At 47.7% G+C, this 20991-nt stretch overlaps 1 protein-coding gene across 1 annotated transcript in view; it reads left to right on the forward strand.

Moving 5' to 3' along the window:
* LOC140912507 (NACHT, LRR and PYD domains-containing protein 12) overlaps positions 1-20991 on the forward strand; it is a 284723-nt gene that overhangs the window by 121750 nt on the left and 141982 nt on the right. Inside the window, exon 8 of the mRNA XM_073346992.2 lies at positions 20082-20252. Within this exon, the coding sequence (XP_073203093.2) occupies positions 20082-20252 (171 nt within the window). The remainder of the gene's footprint in view (positions 1-20081; positions 20253-20991) is intronic.

A 20991-nucleotide genomic window follows, 5' to 3' on the forward strand; every position in this document is an offset into this window, starting at 1 on the left:
CCTGCTTGCTATGCACTTCAGGTGTGGAGAGCAGTCCCTGGCTGCCTGCCCCACTGGGCAATGCTGCTGGGAGCTCCACATCCTCTTCTAGCTCAACCTTTTCATCAATAATTTCAGCCTCTGCGTTAGGTTCTCTTTCCGCTTCCCCCGTGCCCTCTGACGTATCCACAGGGCTCTCGGAAATGGAGGTGGGGTCACCACCGAGGATAGCATTCAGCTCCTTATAGAAATGGCAGGTCTTAGGTGCAGCATCGGAGCGATGGTTTGCCTCCCTCGCCTTATGATACACCTGACTCGGCTCCTTTATCTTCGCTCTGCACGATAGCGCATCCCGATCGTAGCCCTTTTCACACAAGCCTCAAGAAATGTGCCCATATGTGTCCCGATTCCTATGGGTCAGTTGCAACTGTGACTGAACAAACTCCTCTCCCCATATATTGATCAGATCCAACAGCTCTGCAGTGGTCCAAGTGGGAGTGTGTTTGGTGCGATAGCCAGTCTTGCTCACCTGGGAAGATGCCAGGAGACCTCTCCATGGTGAGCCAGCAAGCAGGAAATGGGATTTAAAATTCGCAGGGCTTGCCAAGGGGGAGGGGTGGATTATTGTTAACCTGGCAGCAGGGCAGTGGAGTTCAAATTGCTGACCAAAGCGGTATCATGGGGATTGTGGGACACTTCCTGGAGGCCAATAAAAGCAAAAAATCCAGGCATGGTGTGTACACTGGATGTTTGTCGACAGTAAAGGGAGGGAAAAAGAAAAAAAGTCTCTCGTAGGGATGGAAGTTTTTTGTTGCCAAAACTGGGCATTTTTCATGACAAAAGTCCCATTGCAGTGTGTACGCTCTTGCTGTTTTGTCGCCAAAAGGCAGTTTTTGGTGACAAAACTTGGTAGTGAAGACAAGGCCTGAGTTAATAATTAATACATGGTAAATTGTTAACGAATGGCTATGCACGTGGTGTCGGAGATAAGGCTTTGGATTCTTTGACCATGGGATGGTATTCCAAGAAGGAGGAGTGCTAGGCAGAGATGGGCTTGACCTAACGAAGAGAGGGAAGAGCATCTTTGCCAGCAGGCTGGCTAACCTAGTGAGGAGGGCTTTAAACTAGGTTCACCAGGGGAAGGAGACCAAAGCCCTGAGGTAAGTGGGGATGTGGGATACCGGGAGGAAGCACGAGCAGGAGAGTGCGAGAGGGGAGGGCTCCTGCCTCATACTAAGAAAGCAGGACAAACAGCAAATTATCTCAAGTGCCTGTACACAAATGCAAGAAGCCTGGGAAACAAGCAGTAAGAACTGGAAGTCCTGGCACACTGGAGGAATTATGATGTGACTGGAATAACAGAGATTTGGTGGGATAACTCACATGACTGGAGTACTGTCATGGATGGATATAAACTGTTCAGGAAGGACAGGCAGGGCAGAAAAGGTGGGGGAGTTGCACTGTATATAAGGGAGCAGTATGACTGCTCAGAGCTCCAGTATGAAACTGCAGAAAAACCTGAGTGTCTCTGGATTAAGTTTAGAAGTGTGAGCAACAAGGGTGAAGTCGTGGTGGGAGTCTGCTATAGACCACCGGACCAGGGGGATGAGGTGGACGAGGCTTTCTTCTGGCAACTCACGGAAGTTACTAGATCGTAGGCCCTGGTTCTCATGGGAGACTTCAGTCACCCTGATATTTGCTGGGAGAGCAATACAGCGGTGCACCGACAATCCAGGAAGTTTTTGGAAAGTGTAGGAGAGAATTTCCTGGTGCAAGTGCTGGAGGAACCAAGTAGGGGCAGAGCTCTTCTTGACCTGCTGCTCAGAAACCAGGAAGAATTAGTAGGGGAAACTAAAGTGGATGGGAACCTGGGAGGCAATGACCATGAGATGGTCGAGTTCAGGATCCTAACACAGGGAAGAAAGGAGAGCAGCAGAAAACAGACCCTGGACTTCAGAAAAGCAGACTTTGACTCCCTCCGTGAACTGAATGGCTGGATCCCCTGGGAGAATAACGTGAGGAGGAAAGGAGTCCAGGAGAGCTGGCTGTATTTTAAAGAATCCTTATTGAGGTTACAGGGACAAACCATCCCGATGTGTAGAAAGAATAGTAAATATGGCAGGCGACCAGCTTGGCTTCACAGTGAAATCCTTGCTGATCTTCAACACAAAAAAGAAGCTTACAAGAAGTGGAAGATTGGACAAATGACCAGGGAAGAGTATAAAAATATTGCTTGGGCATGCAGGAGTGAAATCAGAAAGGCGAAATAACACCTAGAGTTCCAGCTAGCAAGAGATGTTAAGAGTAACAAGAAGGGTTTCTTCAGGTATGTTAGCAACAAGAAGAAAGTGAAGGGAGGTGTGGGCCCCTTACTGAATGAGGGAGGCAACCTAGTGACAGAGGATGTGGAAAAAGCTAGTGTACTCAATGCTTTTTTTGCCTCTGTCTTCACGAACAAGGTCAGCTCCCAGACTACTGCACTGGGCAGCACAGCATGGGGAGGAGGTGACCAGCCCTCAGTGGAGAAAGAAGTGGTTTGGGACTATTTAGAAAAGCTGGACGAGCACAAGTCCATGGGGCCGGATGCGCTGCATCCGAGAGTGCTAAAGGAGTTGGTGGATGTGATTGCAGAGGCATTGGCCATTATCTTTGAAAACTCATGGCGATTGGGGGAGGTCCCGGACGACTGGAAAAAGGCTAATGTAGTGCCCATCTTTTTAAAAGGGAAGAAGGAGGATCCTGGGAACTACAGGTCAGTCAGCCTCACCTCAGTCCCTGGAAAAATCATGGAGCAGATCCTCAAGGAATCAATTCTGAAGCACTTAGAGGAGAGGAAAGTGATCAGGAACAGTCAGCATGGATTCACCAAGGGCAAGTCATGCCTGACTAATCTAATTGCCTTCTATGATGAGATAACTGGCTCTGTGGATGAGGGGAAAGCAGTGGACGTGTTGTTCCTTGACTTTAGCAAAGCTTTTGACATGGTCTCCCACAGTATTCTTGCCAGCAAGTTAAAGAAGTATGGGCTGGAATGAATGGACTATAAGGTGGATAGAAAGTTGGCTAGATTGTCGGGCTCAACAGGTAGTGATCAATGGCTCCATGTCTAGTTGGCAGCCGGTATCAAGCAGAGTGCCCCAAGGGTCGGTCCTCGGGCCGGTTTTGTTCAATATCTTCATTAATGATGAGGAGGATGGTGTGGATTGCACCCTCAGCAAGTTTGCAGATGACACTAAACTGGGAGGAGAGGTAGATACTCTGGAGGGTAGGGATAGGATACAGAGGGACCTAGACAAATTGGAGGATTGGGCCAAAAGAAATCTGATGAGGTTCAACAAGGACAAGTGCAGAGTCCTGCAATTAGGAAGGAAGAATCCCATGCACCGCTACAGACTAGGGACCGAATGGCTTGGCAGGAGTTCTGCAGAAAAGGACCTAGGGGTTACAGTGGACGAGAAGATGGATATGAGTCAACAGTGTGCCCTTGTAGCCAAGAAGGCCAATGGCATTTCGGGATGTATAAGTAGAGGCATTGCCAGCAGATCGAGGGACATGAAAATTCCCCTCTATTCGACATTGGTGAGGCCTCATCTGGAGTACTGTGTCCAGTTTTGGGCCCCACACTACAAGAAGGATGTGGAAAAATTGGAGAGAGTCCAGCGGAGGGCAACAAAAATGATTAGGGGACTGGAATACATGACTTATGAGGAGAGGCAGAGGGAACTTGGATTGTTTAGTCTACAGAAGAGAAGAATGAGGGGAGATTTGATAGCTGCTTTCAACTACCTGAAAGGTGGTTCCAAAGAGCATGGATCTAGACTATTCTCAGTGGTAGCGGATGACAGAACAGGGAGTAATGGTCTCAAGTTGCAGTGGGGGAGGTTTCGGTTGGATATTAGGAAAAACTTTTTCACTAGGAGGGTGGTGAAAGACTGGAATGCATTACCTAAGAGGGTGGTGGAATCTCCTTCCTTAGAAGTTTTTAAGGTCAGGCTTGACAAAGCCCTGACTAGGATGATTTAATTGGGGATCGGTCCTGCTTTGAGCAGGGGGTTGAACTAGATGAGCTCCAGAGGTCCCTTCCAACCCTGATATTCTATGATAAGCTTTTTGCAAAGAGAGCTGCTTCCTGGTCCCAAGAGCACAGCCAGATTTTGGTTCATGCTGCCCAGGTGCCCCTGCACAAACAGCCCCAGGGAGGGCAGAGCTCCCAGCTCAGCACGGCCCGGGGAGGATGATCCCTAACACCCAGCTGTTCCCCATCCCAATAGGGCAGCAGCTTCGTCCCCACTCCACTCTCTGGCCTCCCTGCACTCCCTGGGCTGTGTGTGCAGGGTGCCTGGGCATTGTTCACTGTCAGGGCAGTGAGTGGGAGCCAGCCCCAAAACTTCCCCATAGCCTCCTGCTGTGGTAACTCTGTCTATGGCTCCTCCTCGTTGCTCTGCAGAGCTTGTCCGAAGCAGGGAGCAATGCTGACTGATGGGAGGCAGCTGCCAGCATCGGTATTGGCTCCATGGATGCTCCGGGGCTGAAGCACCCACAGAAAAAAAAATAGGGGGGTGCTCAGCACCCTCCAGCCATAGCAGTTCCGTGCCCTGTGGCTGGTCACCCATTGCATGCCAGGGTGGGCCCCGTTGCAGGTGTGGTGGAGCATCCACTGGGAGAAATAAAGTTCGTGCCTGTAGCTGCCAGGATGTTGGGGGTCATCCCTCCCCCAGCCATGCTGAGCTGAGAGCCCTGCCGCTCCTTCCCCCTTTGCAAGACAGCCTCACAGTCCCTTTCTCATGGGCTCCCCCTGCCCTCCCTGGGGCTGTGTGTGCAGAGGTGTCCAGGCAGCGTGTACTGTGAGAGCAGTGAGTGGGAGCCAGCCTCTAAACTTCCTCACAGAGTCCCGGGGATCCCTTATCCCTGCCTCCTGGGCTGTGGCGGGATGGTGGAGCACACTGCACCTCAAGCCCTGGGGATAAACTTCATTGCTCTGCAGTAGAGTTTTCCCACAGTGCAACACATTTGTAGAGCTAGAGTGTCCACACTGGAAGGGGGAGCGGGCGCTAGACACTCTGGGGTAGGGTTACTTTGACTGGGGTCTGTGCACTGCAGTGCGGGCACCAGAGTCCTAGGTTCAAGCACAGGTCAGAAAATTCTTAACCTAGGGTTAAACTGCAGAAGCTCAGTGTTTCCAGACACAGGTCAGGTGACTCCAGTCCCACTAACCCAGGCTTCCATTCCTGTGTAGACCTACCCCAAGAAAAGGAAATGGAAGTTACTGAGAGGTTAAAGCAGGTAAAAATATAGGTACAGGGGAGTTACGTTCTATAATTTCAAAAGGTAGCAGAGATGGAGGTGATCAGATCACAGAACAGAGAACCAGATTGATCATGTTACAATTCAGCACAAATGGAGCAGAACTTTAGAAGATGTACGTAGGAGGAGTTAACACCTTTCTGTTAACTGGGCTGTATTTCCAATTAGACAAAGATGGCAACTGCCTCAGTTGCGCCTAAAAATTTAAAGTTTGACACTCCCAGGCCCCAGCAGAGGGCGGGGTTGCCTGAGTGGGAGATGGCCCCACACAGCGCTGCTGGAGCGCTCCTGCCAACAGGGAAGGCAAAGCAGCCCCTGTGGCAGGGGAAGAGCTCAGCAGACCTACGCAGGAAGTCCTGCCAGGCAAATAGGTCCTGAGGAAGCCCGGCCTGGGCAGGCCTCGCTCCTGCTCTTGCTCCTTCTTCATCCTGGCTAATCGCACCATTCCCAAGAGGCCAGAGCAATCCCCAAATGGCCCTGGCCACGCTGTCAGCTCAGCCTGGCAGACAAAGTCACCTCCCAGCGGTGCTGGTGAGGTGGCCGGGGGGCAGGGTAAGGGAGAGTGGGTCTCTGCGGGGGTGTGTTCGGGGATGCTGGGCAGTGAGGGAGTGGGGGCTGCTGAACAGTGGGAAGTTTTGGGGAGTGCTGGGCACTGTGGGGCAGAGGAGGTCTGTGTGTGTTGGGGCGTTGGATAGTTGGGGATCTGTGTGGGGCACTGGGCAATTGAGGTAGTGGGGATGTGCGGTGGGCGCTGGACAGTGGGGGTGTGTGTGTGTGCAGGGTGCTGTGCAGTTGTGGTAGGGGGCTGTGGAGCAGGTATCTCGGGCGGCGGGGCGCTGAAGATGCTGTGCCTCGGGGCGCGTAACGTGTAAATCTGGCCCTGTCTGTTAGAGTTCTTAATTTGCATTACACACAGCTTCTTTCTTGTTTGATGAGTTACTTCCTTACAAAGCCATATACAATGCAAATGTTTGCTATTACATTAGAACAGGGTACAGATAAGTTAAAACAATGCATGCTGTATCCCACCAGATTTTCATGAAGTTTAAATACTACATACATTCTTATACATCTACTTTGAACTATACTAAAATACCAGTCAGCTGGTCTGAGGCTGTGTGTGCAGAGGTGTCCAGGCATCGTGCACTGTGAGGGCGGTGAGAGGGAGCCAGCCTCTAAACTTCCCCACAGACTCCCTGGGATCCCTTATCCCTGCCTCCTGGGCTGTGGCGGGATGGTGGAGCACACTGCACCCCAAGCCCTGGGGATACACTTCACTGCTCCATAGCTAGCAGCAGCCAGCCTGGGGTGGGGGTGTGTTTTTCCTCGGAAACCTACATTTCATGTCAAACTTCAAAACAGACAAAAATAAATAAAAAAACCCAACCAGACAAAAGCACCTTCATTGAACAACCCACTTTAAAAAATAAAAATGGCAAAGTTTCATTTGAATAGTTTGAGAGCCCTGGAGGCTGACGTCCTAATTATCCTCAGAACAGGAGCACATGGGCATTTTCCTGCCAGTGTGACTCAGCATAGAGGTGAAGAGCCCAGTTCTCAGATTAGATGGTAGTTCAGTATCTTGACAAACTGCAGTCATTCTATTGAGACAGACAGCAAAGGAGCTAATTATGCAGTTTCTGGACTCATGTGTCCTTATGGGCACCTGAGTCCCATCGACAGCACCGTCACAGTTAGGAAATAGCGTGGGCTGGAGAGTTTTCCCACAGTGTAACACATTTGTAGCGCTGGAGTGTTGACACTGGATGGGGAGCGGAAGCGAGGCACTCTGGGATAGGGTTACTTTGACTGGGGTCTCTGCACAGCAGTGTGGGTGCCAGAGTCCTAGGTTCAAGCAAAGGTCAGAAAATTCTTAACCTAGGGTTAAACTGCAGAGTAGATGCACAAGCTCAGGGCTTCTAGACACAGGTCAGGTGACTCAAGTCCCACTAACCCTAGGCTTCCATTCCTGTGTAGAAAAACCCTCAGAAAAAGAAATGAGAGGTTAAAGCAGGTAAAGATATATGAACAGGGGAGTTACAGTCTGTAATTTCACAAGGTAGCAGAGATGGAGGTGATCGAATCACAGAACAGGGAACCAATTGGATCATGTTACAATTCAGCACAAAAGGAGCAGAACTTTAGAAGATGTACAGAGAAGGAAGGAGGCATGTGTGGGAGTGGACCACTTACTAGTGGTAATTAAAATGAGAAAAAAAATAAGAATTCAAACAGTCAAAAGATGAAGAATTTTTCCTTGTGTCCATATTTATAGCTTCTTATCACAGAAACCAAGTGGTCAGGATGGCCATACATCGGTTCTTTCTTCATGGCGGGAAAAGAGAAATGCACTGGTCTTTGATCTCACACACAATGAGTCAGAGGGATTTTATATTTCATTCATTTCAAAGAAGTCTTGTGAAATGCTAGTTTCAAAGCAAGTGGCCATTGTATATAATGACCAGAGGTCAGAGACTCTAAAGGCATTTCTCACTTCCTGTCATCAGAGGAAAAGCCCATGTGGGTAGAAGCTGTCAGCCTATTTTCTGACTGAAGAATCTGTAAATATGGATTCAGAGAACGATCCTTTATCTCTGACTGTTTGGACTTTTACAGGGACGTGTACCAGATGCAAAGCCGAGATCCCCAGAGACAGTCTGGGTACCCTGAAAAGACTTTTAGGAAACTGGCAGTTTATTACATCATGGCCACAATCTGGAATTACAAACTGTGACTCACCTGTTAATATATTTCACCTGCTTTATCCTCTCAATTGCTCTCATTTCCTTTTCTTAGTCAATAAACCTTTAGTTAGTTTACTATAAAATTGGCTGCCAGTGTTGTATTTGGTGTAAAGTCCAGAGTACCAGTTGATATGGGCTAAGTGACTGGTCTCTTGGGACCAGGAACAACCTGATGTGGTGTGATGTTTGGGGTAAGTGACACCACTTTTGTCACAAAGTTCAGTTTGTCTGGGTGGCAAGATGGACTCTCCAGTCTGTCTATGACTCCCAGGTAGGACTGGTAGCGCGATCCAGGAGTTCACATTTGTTACTGGCTTGTTCTATCTATTATAGAACATACCACCAGTTTGGAGTGTCTGCCCTTTTTCTACAGTTTCTCCTGAGGTCGGCATTCACAGTTGTGAGCCGTTCTGGACAGTGTGACACAGCCTGTGGTAATTCCTTTTCAAGTTGTGGCCCAGCTGAAAGCAATGATTTGTGGCAGTTGGTTTGCGGTGAGCAATTTGTCCTGCCTCTAGGTGCAAAAATAACAGCGACGTGCTGTGCTCGCTTGTCAGCAAGGGAAAGACGGAGTGTGGTTGAGACGAGCTTTGAGACCCAAGGTTCTGGGGGAATTTTAGTTGCTAAAATTCATGTGGATCGGAAGCAGGAAAGGATTACTGTTCTTTGCCGAATGGACAATCAGCAAATAGTAAAAGAGGAAACCATAGTTGCAAAATGTGAACCAGCTTATCTAGTACATTCTGGTCAAGAAGGAAGTATTGCATAGGTTGGGTGAGAAAGGGAAACCATCTTGGTGATCATGGGCGTGTGATTTGGCATTTTCAGAGTTGGAAAAGACTCTTGTGACTGCTCCTGTCTTGGCCTCTCCATGTTTCAACCCCCCTTTCCTATTGGACACAGATGCTACTGCTCATAGACTGGGGGCACTATTGACATAACGACCATCTGATAATGTATCAGGGGAATAGAATTTGAGCTTGGCTGCCCCCAAAACTGAGGATATATTGATTGAAGCGGACGCTGGAAGAGTTGTGACAGTCATGAATTCGCTATCAGAACAGAGTGGGCAAAGTCTGACCCAGCCAGCAGACTCCACAGAAACAACAGACATTCTTCAGGAGCCCACTGAAAGAGACCCCTTCTGATTGGTTGAAAGGAGATTGTGCCGGAAGAAGAAAGCTCCAAGGAGATATAGACAGGAGCTAGAGATCCCCAGCTGCTTAGACTGGGTTAGCCTTAAAGGACATTTAGTGCTTGCTGATTATAGAAGCTTGTATGGGATTGGCTACAAGCCTTGTCTTTGGTGTCAGATCGAAAGGGCCATTGACCTGGCAAAGGGACTGGTCCTTTGGGACTGGGAATAACCCGAATATTGTTGAAATTTTTGGTATAAGGGCCATCTATCACCAAGGTACACAAGATAGATTGGAGTACCCTAGCGGACTGTTTGTAACTCCATGTTTGTGCTGTTACAGTGCCTGAGGAGTTTCCATTTGATAATTGGTTGGTGAAATCTAAGAATAGAACTCACAACCAATTTGAGGTTTGTGCCGTGCTTCCTAACCGTCTTTCCTCAGATTGGTACTCACACCCTTGTGTCACTGCAGGCAGTGTTACAGGGCCCTGAGAGGCCAAGACTAGAGTTCCAGGAACTGAGAAACCCCATGTGAGGATTACAAGAAATAATAATAAACCATCATTAGTAGCCTCCTGCAGTACTGATAGTCAGTAACTCTTTACACAGTGATCTCTGAAGACCTGATCTTACTCTGTTGTGAAATCAGTCAAAGTTGTACAATTGACTCCAAGAACAGAAGGATCAGTCCCTGTTTTGCAAACCCTGACAATAAAAGTCCCCTCCTCCATGGACTAGGGGAGGTCACGCATCAGTCTCAGCAGTGCCATCTCTGTTCTGTGTGTGAAAACCCAGCTGGATATCACCAATGAAATGGTGAAGTTGGATGAGGTTGCTCAGAAATGGGAAACCAGATGATATTCGGTGGTAGATTGTAAGATTGGTTGCAACAAGCAATGGATTCTTAAGTAGTCTGGTCAGATAGCTGCATGGTCAAGAATGGGAGGGAAGATTTCTCTCCTCAAAAGAGTTGATGACAATATTTTTTTAGTAGAGGTTCTAGGTGCTCTTACTGCTCTTAAGCAGCCAAGAAGATCAAAGATCAGGGTCACAGGTGGAGACTCAGATTTCCTCTAGTGTTTATGAGATTCTGGTTTTGTGAATGGGCAGAATTCTGAGAAGGAGGATGTCGTGTTATCCCTCTTGGCCACAGAGGCCATAGTGGACGTGGAAGATCATCTCTGTAAAATGGGTACCAGTCCCTTGAAATGAATGGTACTGGGCTGTGGAGCTGAGGAGACGTTCTAGGTTGACAAAGTGATTGACAGTCCAGAAAAGTTCAGTAGGGTGTGACTTACTGGTTACTGTGGCAGAGAAGAAGGAGGATCTCATGGCCTCTTCACGGCTAAGGAGCAGGTATGGAAGAATTCTTTGTGCAGACGTTTATTTCTTCTAGGCTTTTCCCAACACTGGCACTTGGATTTTCTTCTCTTCTGCTTCATCTGTCACAAGCCAAGAAGCCCAGGGAGTAATGACTGGCACTTGGATTTTCTTCTCTTCTGCTTCATCTGTCACAAGCCAAGAAGCCCAGGGAGTAATGACTGAGATGGGAACCTCAGAGGTAGGGAGTAGGGGCGTCCAGGCTCCCAGCTCTGTGTCAGGGAGCCAGGAGCTGCTCCCCAGCTCAAGCCACAGTTCTCAGCATTCCAGGCTCCCCGTTGCCTGAAGCTGAGCCCCAGCTGGAGCCAGGATTCCCAGGGCTTCCAGTTGCTGAGCCAGTGACTTCCAAGTTCCACCAGTTCAATGGTTTGACTTTCTTTAAAACTTCAGCACAAAGACATACTGCTTGACTATTATTACTCTTTATTTAAATTAAATTATTTAAATAGATTATGGTAGGTTTGGGTTTTAGCACAGGATGTCAGAAGTTGAAATTTACCTTTAAATTTGTTTATTTTTAAAAAGAAAAAATGTATTTGATTTCAATAAAAATTCCAATTTAAATCAAATAAAGTAAAAAACAAGAACGACCAAACAATGGGGGGTGTTAAAAATATTTTTTCTCCATCTTGCTCACTCTCAATATCCAGTTAGAGGCATAAGCCGAAGCAGAACATGACAACAGGCATATTTCTGCAGGTCTGACTTGTTTACAGGACCACTTTCAGTAAAGACTAAATATAAAGATTTATGTTTGTGTGAAAGGGATTTTTTAGTTCACAGTAGAAAGCAATTTTCATGAAGGGGGTCTTGTTTCAGCAACTCTTTGACGGGAAGCCAAACATTCTGGCTATCACGCTACCAAATGTGGCCCTTTTACAGAAACTCTTCAACAATTTTTAAGCACAACTTACCTGTGAAGAGACTCTGTGCCTCTTGCTGTTCAGCACCAAATACAGTATTGATTTGGTCAGCAGAAGTTCTGGCTGCTTGTTCTTCAGTCATGGTTCATGGCCCATCACTTTGATACTGCAAGTAATGCTCGGCAGCCACCGTCATGCCTGAGCAGCTCTCCTAGTTGGGATTCAGTGTCTCAACCAAAAGTTGCTCCAATGAGCTCCTCTTGTCATCAAATCAGCCATCAACAACTTATTGTTTCCTTTGGAGACACTGGTCCCCAGGTGGTGGGCAGAATAAATTCCACATAGAGTTTAGGGTGGTTGTAGTATTATTTCTCAGTAGTGTATTACGGTAGTGCCAAAATTCCCCCACTGAGTTCAGGGTCTTGTGGTGTGTTGTGTTAGGCACCACATATGCTGTTATGGCAGGTGCCACTCGTCGTCCAAGTTCTTTTTATAAAGAACAGAAGCCACTTTTTAGGCTTGGGGAGACATGCTGTGTTAATTTTTTGAGTTATGCAAGGTTTTGTGTAAAGGTAGGTAGCTTTGGGAGAGAGGGAGCTGTGCAAGCAGCGGGAGACTTTGCTCTCTGGCTCTGATTACCGTCCATTCTTGAGGCAGAGTTTCTCCTTGGGAAGTGCTGGGCTGAGATCTCTGAAAGCGGGGCCTGCCTTGTGTGCCATGTGACCATGTCATTCCAGAACTGGTATATATGTGTAAATAGAACAAGTTACACTTAGAATTTACCCAGCCTTCATGTCTCTGATTTCTCCTCCAACCTGCCAGACACGAAACACTTGCTACTGATTGGCTCAGGGTAACACTAGTGTGAGAATGGGACATTGGTGTCAGAAGCAAGAACAAAAATATACACAGACATGCCTTACCCTAAAGACCCTGCAGTCTAAATTGACCATACACACAAAGAGTGGGGGGAAAGAATAATGATGATTCCTATTTTTCAGATGGAAAATTGAGACCCATGAAATGACTTGACTACCCAGGGAGTCTGTGGTAGAGCCAGGAACAGAACACAGATCTCCTTCATGCTACTCCAGGGCTTTAACCACAAGACTTGCCTTACTCTTACAGAGCTTCGCCCATTCTCCTGTGCTTCCTAGTTTCCGAATGTGCCCTTTTCACAGAGATGGCCTCTGTTTTATATGGTTAAGGTTTTTAAAGTAGAGCTACTTCTCAATCAGAGTTTATTCATCTGAGCCAGTACTATTGATGAATTTTCTGAGCATGATACACACATTGTGATCTGCTATAGTGTGTCAGAAAAATTCAGAAAGCTCTGATTACCGACCGCACAAGACTGAAACAAACCTATGAAGGCTACAAAGAGCTTTGCGGGGGGAAAACTAAATCCAGACAGGGCTGACCAGAGGTAGAGGATAATCATCTATCAGACATTTTCGAAATGTCAGGTAGAATTTCCAGGACTTTTGACGGGTTCAGAGTGGTAGCCGTCTTAGTCTGTATCAGCAAAAACAACGAGGAGTCCTGTGGCCCCTTAAAGACTAACACATTTATTTGGGCATAAGCTTTCGTGTCTATAACCCACTTGGTCAAATGCAGGATTTTTGAAGTTTCTCATACATTTCAAAGGTAATATTCTATTCACTTAGAAGAAGAAGAGCATTCATCTTGAATTCTGCACTAAGAACACAGACTGTTATGGGAGATGTGCACCCATACCACATGACCTCAAATATATATGATTGTTTGCCAATAGATGTACACACCACTGCAATCTAAAACCCAGCATCAACTTTGGTTGATTAGGAAAATATAGAGAGGGGTAGTAGCATCTCCATGATTAAGTATGCATGAAGATTTACAGTTAAATCAGGACTAAAAACTCTTTAATTTACACTGAATGTTTTGTTATACACAAAAATCTAAGTTATTCCTGCCTCTGATCTCAGAAACGATGGACTCACATGTCCTCTTCTATTCCCAATGAGTCCTCTGGAACCCGTTATCACAGAGACTCATACTATCTGTCCCCAAACCTTCCTATCGCTGTTTAATGTTGGGCAGAGAGTTTATAGCCACCTTTAACTCTTTGGGCTTTTGAGATCAATATCTGTACAATTGGGCTGGTGGGACAGACAGTAGAATATAAGACTGGCGGTACTGGGTCAGAGCAAGGGTGTCAGGCGGTGCCTCTGAACAGCAGGCCTAGTGGTTGGGGTGTAGGCTGCAGCTAGGTGTAGAGATGGGCTTGGGCCAACGGTGGCACTGTCAGTGAGATCTAGGGACTGGCCGGGGTTAAAACTGAGATTGGAGGCTATAGAATATGGGGTGGGCAAACTACGGCAGACCTTTTTATCCAGCTCTCAACTCACAATTCCTTCAAGAGCACCATCTTCCGGCACGCAGAGCCACACTGTGCAGATGCGATTTCACCGCTCTGTTTCCAGGATTGGAACCCGGCACGTACACAGCAGCCCCCTGCCACGCGGCAGTGTGCCCAATCCTGAACTCTGGATCATTCTAATAATTTTTGCCACCTCGAATTTTCCTATATATAATTAATAAAAACAAAGAGACCCCAGGACTCCGAAGATTTAAACCTCCCCAACTGAGCAAAAATGCTCAGCTTGGGCTTAAGCTTCAGCCCCAGCCATGGCGGCTTCTGTCTTTGATATTCCTAGAGCTGGGGCTGAATGTGCTCCCAGCTGAGAGCCTCCACCAGTTTGAAGAAAAACCCTTTGAAGTGCAGCCTGTTGGGGATGGAGCTGTGTGTTTACAGTTACAAACAGGGTAGGTGCCAATGTTGGACTCATTATAAAAAACTAAATCCTTTGGGGAAAGCTGTGGCTCTTCCTTTTTCTCTTTCAATACATTTCTGCTCTTTTTCGTCTGCTTTCAAGATAGAAGCCCCATCCCAGGCCTCTGAGGTTCTGGGCAACTCTGAGGACTTGAGGCCAGATTTGTAAAGTTGCTCAACACCCAGCAGCTCCCATTGTGACACTTCCCACCAGATTTTCAAAGGATCTGCACGTTGGATGCTGAGCCCTCTGGAAAAGCATGAGCAGAGTGAGCCGCAAAATCAGCCTCCTGTTGCACCAGCCGCTGTCTCTCACTGGAGTTTTGGGGTTAATGCCACGAACGTCCAATGCAAGTTCCCCTTTTTTGTCCCCAGAACATCAAATATGGTGCCTGGAGGGCTGAGGTGCTTCTGCCACCAGGCCTCTATCAAGGTCTCAGAGCTCTCCCTAACAGTTTGTAGGTAGATAGGACTCATCTCGGCGCTGTTTGTTTTATCCTTTTATTCCCTCCATCCGTCTTGTTTAGCCTCTTCCTTCTCTTCCCTCTTGATGATCAGGAGGTGCCACTTTTCATTACACAGCCTGCAGCAGACAGGAACTATCAACTGCTATCAAAGACCACCCGCCACCCACCCACCCACTGTCAGTGATTTCCCATCTCAGAGTATGTACCACTCCATCCATTTTCCACCCCTCTCCTTGGCTGCTGGAGTCACAACGCTGCAGCAGATCCCGCTGCTCAGTGCATCTGCAGCATCCTGTTCCCTCCTGAGGAGCGAGACCTACAGGTCTGTAGCAGTAACTGAATTTGTTACTTGATCATGTACATTTTATGCTCCAATACTTAAAGAAGAAGAATTTGCTCTGGCAGCTAATGACATGTGCAGACAATTGTCTAGAGCTGGTCAAGAATTTACCACTGGAATGATTTCCTGAAGGAAAATGCAGCTTCCACAAAATAGAAACTTTGTGTGAGAATATTTTTGGTTGAACTGACCCAAAACATTTCATTCAACTGTTTGTCCCTATTAGCACATTGCCTTATGGGAGCTGTATCTTGGGTCATCATACTTCTATGAGCTAGACTCCCTGGAGGTCTACATCTCCCCTAGTGCAATGTGGACTCTCCTCTGACCAACAGGTGTGATGCATCATGGGTGGATGGAGGCTGCATCATGGGAGACCTGTCCATGCAGGAACCCTGGGCACAGGGTAGAATGGATGTATCAGGTTCCATTGAGAAGGAGGGGTGGGGACCCAGAGAGACAAAAGATTCCCACCTTGTGCCAAAGCTATAAAAGGGGGTGAAACAGAACAAAGGGGGCGGCCAGTCATGAGAAATCCCCTAATTACCACCTGAGCTGGAAGTGACAAGGACCGTACCAGGGGAAAGGATTTGGCCCACACTAGGAAGGAGTCTAGCTTATTGGAACATCTCTAAGGGTGAGATTTACCTGTATTCAGTTTCTTAATGTATTAGGCATAGACTTGCGTGTTTTGTTTTATTTTGCTTGGTAGCTTACTTTGTTCTGTTATTACTTGGAACCACTTAAATCCTACTTTTTATACTTAATAAACTCACTTTTGTTTATTAATTAACCCAGAGTAAGTGATTAATACCTGGGGGAGCAAACAGATGTGCGTATCTCTGTATCAGTGTTATAGAGGGCAGACAATTTATGAGTTTACCCTGTATAAGCTTTATACAGAATAAAAAGGATTTATTTGGGGTTTAGATCCCCCTGGGAGCTAGGTGTCTGGGTGCTGGAGACAGGAATACTTGCTTAGCTGTTTTCAGTTAAGTCTGCAGCTTTGGGGTCGTGGTTCAGACCCTGAGTCTGTGTTGCAGCAGGCTAGCGTGTCTGGCTCAACAAGGCAGGGTTCTGGAGGCCCAAACTGGCAGAGAAAAAGGGCTCATAGGTAAATTCAGCATGTCAGGTGACAGTTCCAAGGGGGTCTCTGTGACCAAACCCGTCACAGAGGGTCTTCTGTTTGGGTTCCAATATCTCAATGAAAAGTTGCTCCAATGAGCTCCTCTGTTCATCCCGTCAACCACAAACAACTCAGGTGGTGGCAGAATCAATTCCACATTTTATTTACAGGAGTTGTAGTATTATTTATTAGTGAATTGCAATAGTGGTAAAATGCCTTGGCTGAGATCAGGGTCTGAGGCATGGGATATGTTGTTATGGCAGGTGCCCCCAGGTGGCACTGTTACAGGTGTCCCAATTCTTTTTGTTTCAGATGTAAGCAACCTTTCAGTCTTGGGGAGACATGCAGTGTTTCAGTTATGGAAGGTTTTATGTAAACACAGCTTTGGGAGAGAGGGAGCTGAGTGAGCTACAGAAGAGTTACAGGTGCACTTCGAGTGTACCCAGACTCCTTGTCACTGATTTCTCCTCTGATCTGCAAGGCCTTGGACACTTACTGCCTCTCAGGAGAGGGGTAAAACCAAAGTCAGAACTGGACACTGGTGTCAGGAGCAACAATACACATAGACAGTCTCTGCCTGGAAGATCCTACAGTCTAAATTAAATGGTAGAAAACTTCATTAACACAGAGTTAATTGTTGCCCATTTATAGCCCGTGTCCTTCCTGTATGTGGAGTTCAGCAAAAATCAAATTTCAGAGTTAAGGTAAATGTTCACGCATCCTTAACTTCCCCCCACCCCGAGCTGGCAAAACGTTCGTGGTGTTAAGCGCAACTCTATTGAATGATGGATGAATAAATCGGGATAAAGCTTGGGATAGCTGGGATTGTGATATGAGGTGATTTGAGTCTGCGTCTGCTTCTGTGTTATCAAAGGAAAGAGACATATGTGTACCTTGAGGTTCCCGTCTGGCATCATTTCAGTACAGAACTGAGTAGGTCGTGTAGGTAGCAGGGCACTAGGATCTTCTTGCCATGGGTATTGTCAGTCGTGAGGTGGGGAATATGAGTGCAGTCTGTACATTGAATGATGGGAAGGGGAAGACATAGGGTTTGTGTGTATCCTGTGTGCAAGTGGAAAGGGATTGGAAAAGGGTATGAAGAGGTTAAACTTTACCAGTGTGGTATTCTGTCAGGAGAGTAGGCTCAGTGTTTGAGTGTCAGGCAAGTGCAGGTAGAGCCTCTGCATCACGATGAAAAGGCAGAATGCCAGTTTGTGGCACATTGCGCCATCGCTCAAAGAGAGCAGAGTTAAAGTTGTTTGTGTATTTACCTTAACTCTGTGATTACTGGTTTGAGAAGTTTGAGTTTCGCTGAACTCAGCATTCTGGAAGGGCACAAGCTGTCACCAGGCAGCCTTGACTCCGTGTTATCTAAGTTACTTGCCACTTAATTTGCTCGTTTTTTAAACAGAGAAATGTTTGTCGGTGGTTGTCACCTAGGTTTGCAGCTGCTAAGCTACTGTGACTAGGTAATAATCAAAAGACCTAGCTTTTATATCGTGCTTTTCATCTGTTGCTCTCTAAGACCTTCACATCATGTATCCCCATTTCACAGATGGGAAATCGAGGCACAGAGAGATGAAATGGCTAACCCAAGCTCACTCAGTGCCAGTGGCAGAGCTAGGAATAGTCCCAGGCCAGTGGTTTTTCCATAAGGCCACATGGTTGCTTTGTGAGCTCTCAGTGCTCCTCTACCTTCTGTATATTTTGTTATACCGGAAAGGGGATAATGGTCATGATTTGAGATGTTTGCAATGTGCTGCTAACAGGGCCAGTGAGAGAAATCTCATCCGTGCTCTATGGCCCAAAACCTTGACAGTTTTGTCACATGGTACCCGTGCCCAGCTTCTCACCCCAGTCTCAACAGTGTGTTCTTGGTGCTTGCTCCCAGCATGCCTCTTCTAAATGCCCACCCAGAGGGGCAGGGCTTCCCCTGATCCTGGCACACATGGAGGGAGCAGGACTCAGACACCCTTAGAAATGCAACTCCTCCAAAACCTGGCTCACATGAGCTGGTAGGGATGGGTCTCAGACACCCCAAATCCTGGCACATACCGAAGGGAAGAATGTGGGGGTGACAGGCACCCCTATCTCCCCCAAGCACCCTGCCACTCACGCCTTTGTGTCCTTCGCCCTCCTTAGACCTTCAGCCCCTTCACCTCATCTGCCACCCATCCCCATTTATCCCCCTCCCTCAATTCAGCCCCAAATCCCTCTCCCCGCTATTCTGCACTTCTGCACCCCTAAAATGCTCCTCCTTGCCAGCAAGCATTCACGGAACTATTTCCCCAAAATAACACTCTCCCCAGACACACAGTTTAGCAATCTGCTATCCTGCCTTTTCCAAATGTCTCCCCAAGTGGGAGGTCAAACTGACTTGGGGTCAGGATCAAAAGATGACTGACTATTCCTTTGAGCTATGCAGCTGATGTAGAATAGTAAAGGCTAACAATCCTGTTCACTCTTCTGTCCACACGGGATCAGTTTCATCCATTTATAGAGTGTCATTTGGAAGGGGAGGCTTCTGATACTGTAATATAGAGAAGCAAAATATGTTTCAAATAAAGTTTTAATTAATTTAAATTAATTAATTTAAAGACGCTCTATAGACTCTAACAGAGGAGACAGGCCCAGGTTTCCAGGGTGAAACCTGTGTATTATGAACTGTAACATCCAGTGGGGTGAGAAAACTGCTTGCTCTACATAATACCTAGTGTCTTACAGGTTTAAGATTCAGACTGTGCACTTGTTTTGTTTTCCTTGGTAACTAACTGACTTTTTGCCTATCACTTCTAATCACTTAAAATCGACCTTTTGTAATCAATCAACTTAGTTTAATGTTTATCCTTACCAGTGAGTTTGACTGAAGTGCTTGGGAAATCTGCTCAGGTTACAAAGGCTGGTGTATTATCCACTTTCCATTTAATTTCCAATTAATAAACTGGCATTTCTCAAGAAAGGTTCTTGAGCAGTTGAAGACAGTATATTCCTAAACTACAACTCTTGGAGCTGGGGGGATTTGGTTGATGCCTTTCTCTGTGGTTCATGAGTGGCTCTGGGAGCATTCACGCAATCTAGCTGGGTGTGGGGCTCCACACGCAGTTGTACTGAGTGGTAACAGCACCTGCAGGGGTTTGCTGCTTGCCACCAGTAAGACATTGTGACAGACACCCCAGAATAGAGAGTAAAGGGGGCACAGCGGTCCTACAGTCACAGGTTGCACCCTGGGGGTCCTGTCACACCTTCCCATTGGGCGTGGGTGTGATGCTGCCAGTGCTGGGCCTCGCAGCTGCCTCCCATCCCCAGGTCTGAGGCTCAGAGCTGGGGGCAGAGACAGGAGGCGTCTGTGTCCTGCAGGGGAGCAGCAGAGCTAGTGCCGGGGGCGCGGAGGGTCAGGATTTCCCAGCTCCTGCTCTGAGCCTGGCCCAGCTGCCTGGGGAGGGGGCTCCCCCGACAGCCTCCCTGTCGCAATGGGCCTGCTCTGATTGGGTCGCACCATCCCGGTGCTGATCAGTGCCAAGTCCAGCCTGATTAGTTAAGACCTGAGTGGGCAGGACTTAAAGGGCAACTTTTTAAATTCTGGTTGGTCAGTGGAAAGAGTGAGGGGGTGGGGCTTAGGAAGGAGTCTTACCCCAAACCTTCTTCCTCATTGGTCAGTGGCAGAGATTTGAAGTGTCTAGGCCATTCTAATTTTTCATTGGTAAAGGGCAAGGGGTGGAATTTAGACAGGAAGTCCCACCCACTGCTGGTTTCTCACTGGACAAGGGGTGGGACTCGGGACAGAGTCTGTAACAGGACGTCTTACTCATTCTGGATGCTGATTGGTCAGACAGAGGGGCTGGTGGGTGGGGCCACCTGTCAGAGCAGCCGTCACGAGCCCCATTCACGCATTGATGCCCCCTCTCTGCCTTTCTCTCTCCTGCAGCTTGGAATCGTGCCGTGTCACAGCCGCTGGCTGCGGGGATCTCGCTGCTGTTCTCAGAACCAGCCGGAGCCTGACAGAGCTGCACCTGGGGTATAACGAACTGGGAGAGGCCGGAGTGCGGCTGCTGTGTGAGGGGCTAAAACACCCGAACTGCAAACTACAGAATCTACAGTAAGTAGCAGCCGGCTCCCTTTCGTCTGTGCCTGGTAACACTGATGTTGTGAGTTCAACTCCGGGTACCAGGGAGGATCACAACATCCTACAGGGCACGTAGTGGACTCAGGCTTCAGCCCCTGTTGAGCAGGGACAGCAGCTGGGCAGCTGCCCTAAAGGGGCAGCTAAGGATCCCCCTGACTCAGGATTAACCTCTGGTGACAGAGAGCAGGTACAGAGAACTCTGTATCACCCACTCCCTACATCACCCTGCCTCTACGTAGGGGGTGTGGAGGAGCGTGGAGCTGTATGTCCAGGGCAGAGTGCACGGTGCTCCACCTCTTCTAGGCCAGCACAGCATCTGGAGTAATTTGGGGCAGCCCTGAGGTTCCTCTGTGTTAGACCAGAGGCCGTTTTGTCCCCCACCTGGCCCAGGATCAGGGGAGTGCAGAGGTGGCTTATAACCAGTTTTTTCAGTCTCCTCATCAGCGCAGAGTGTGAAGTTGGTGCAGCCGAGGACAGAGCCCAGTGGTTTTGAGCAAATCCCAGATGCAGCACATTTTGATGTTACAGACACCATTATTTTATACCCAAAAAACCCAACAACCCAGTACTGCCAACATTAAGACTTCCAAAATCATGAGTTAAGCCCCCTGAAAATCATGAGACTTCAAAAAAAAATCTAATTGTGGTGTGTTTTTTTCGTCTCCCTTTTGACTCATAAACTCCCCTCTACTCCTTTGCTGATGCGTGTGAG

Source organism: Lepidochelys kempii, chromosome 6, assembly GCF_965140285.1.
Source record: "Lepidochelys kempii isolate rLepKem1 chromosome 6, rLepKem1.hap1, whole genome shotgun sequence".
NCBI classification, from domain to species: Eukaryota; Metazoa; Chordata; order Testudines; family Cheloniidae; genus Lepidochelys; species Lepidochelys kempii.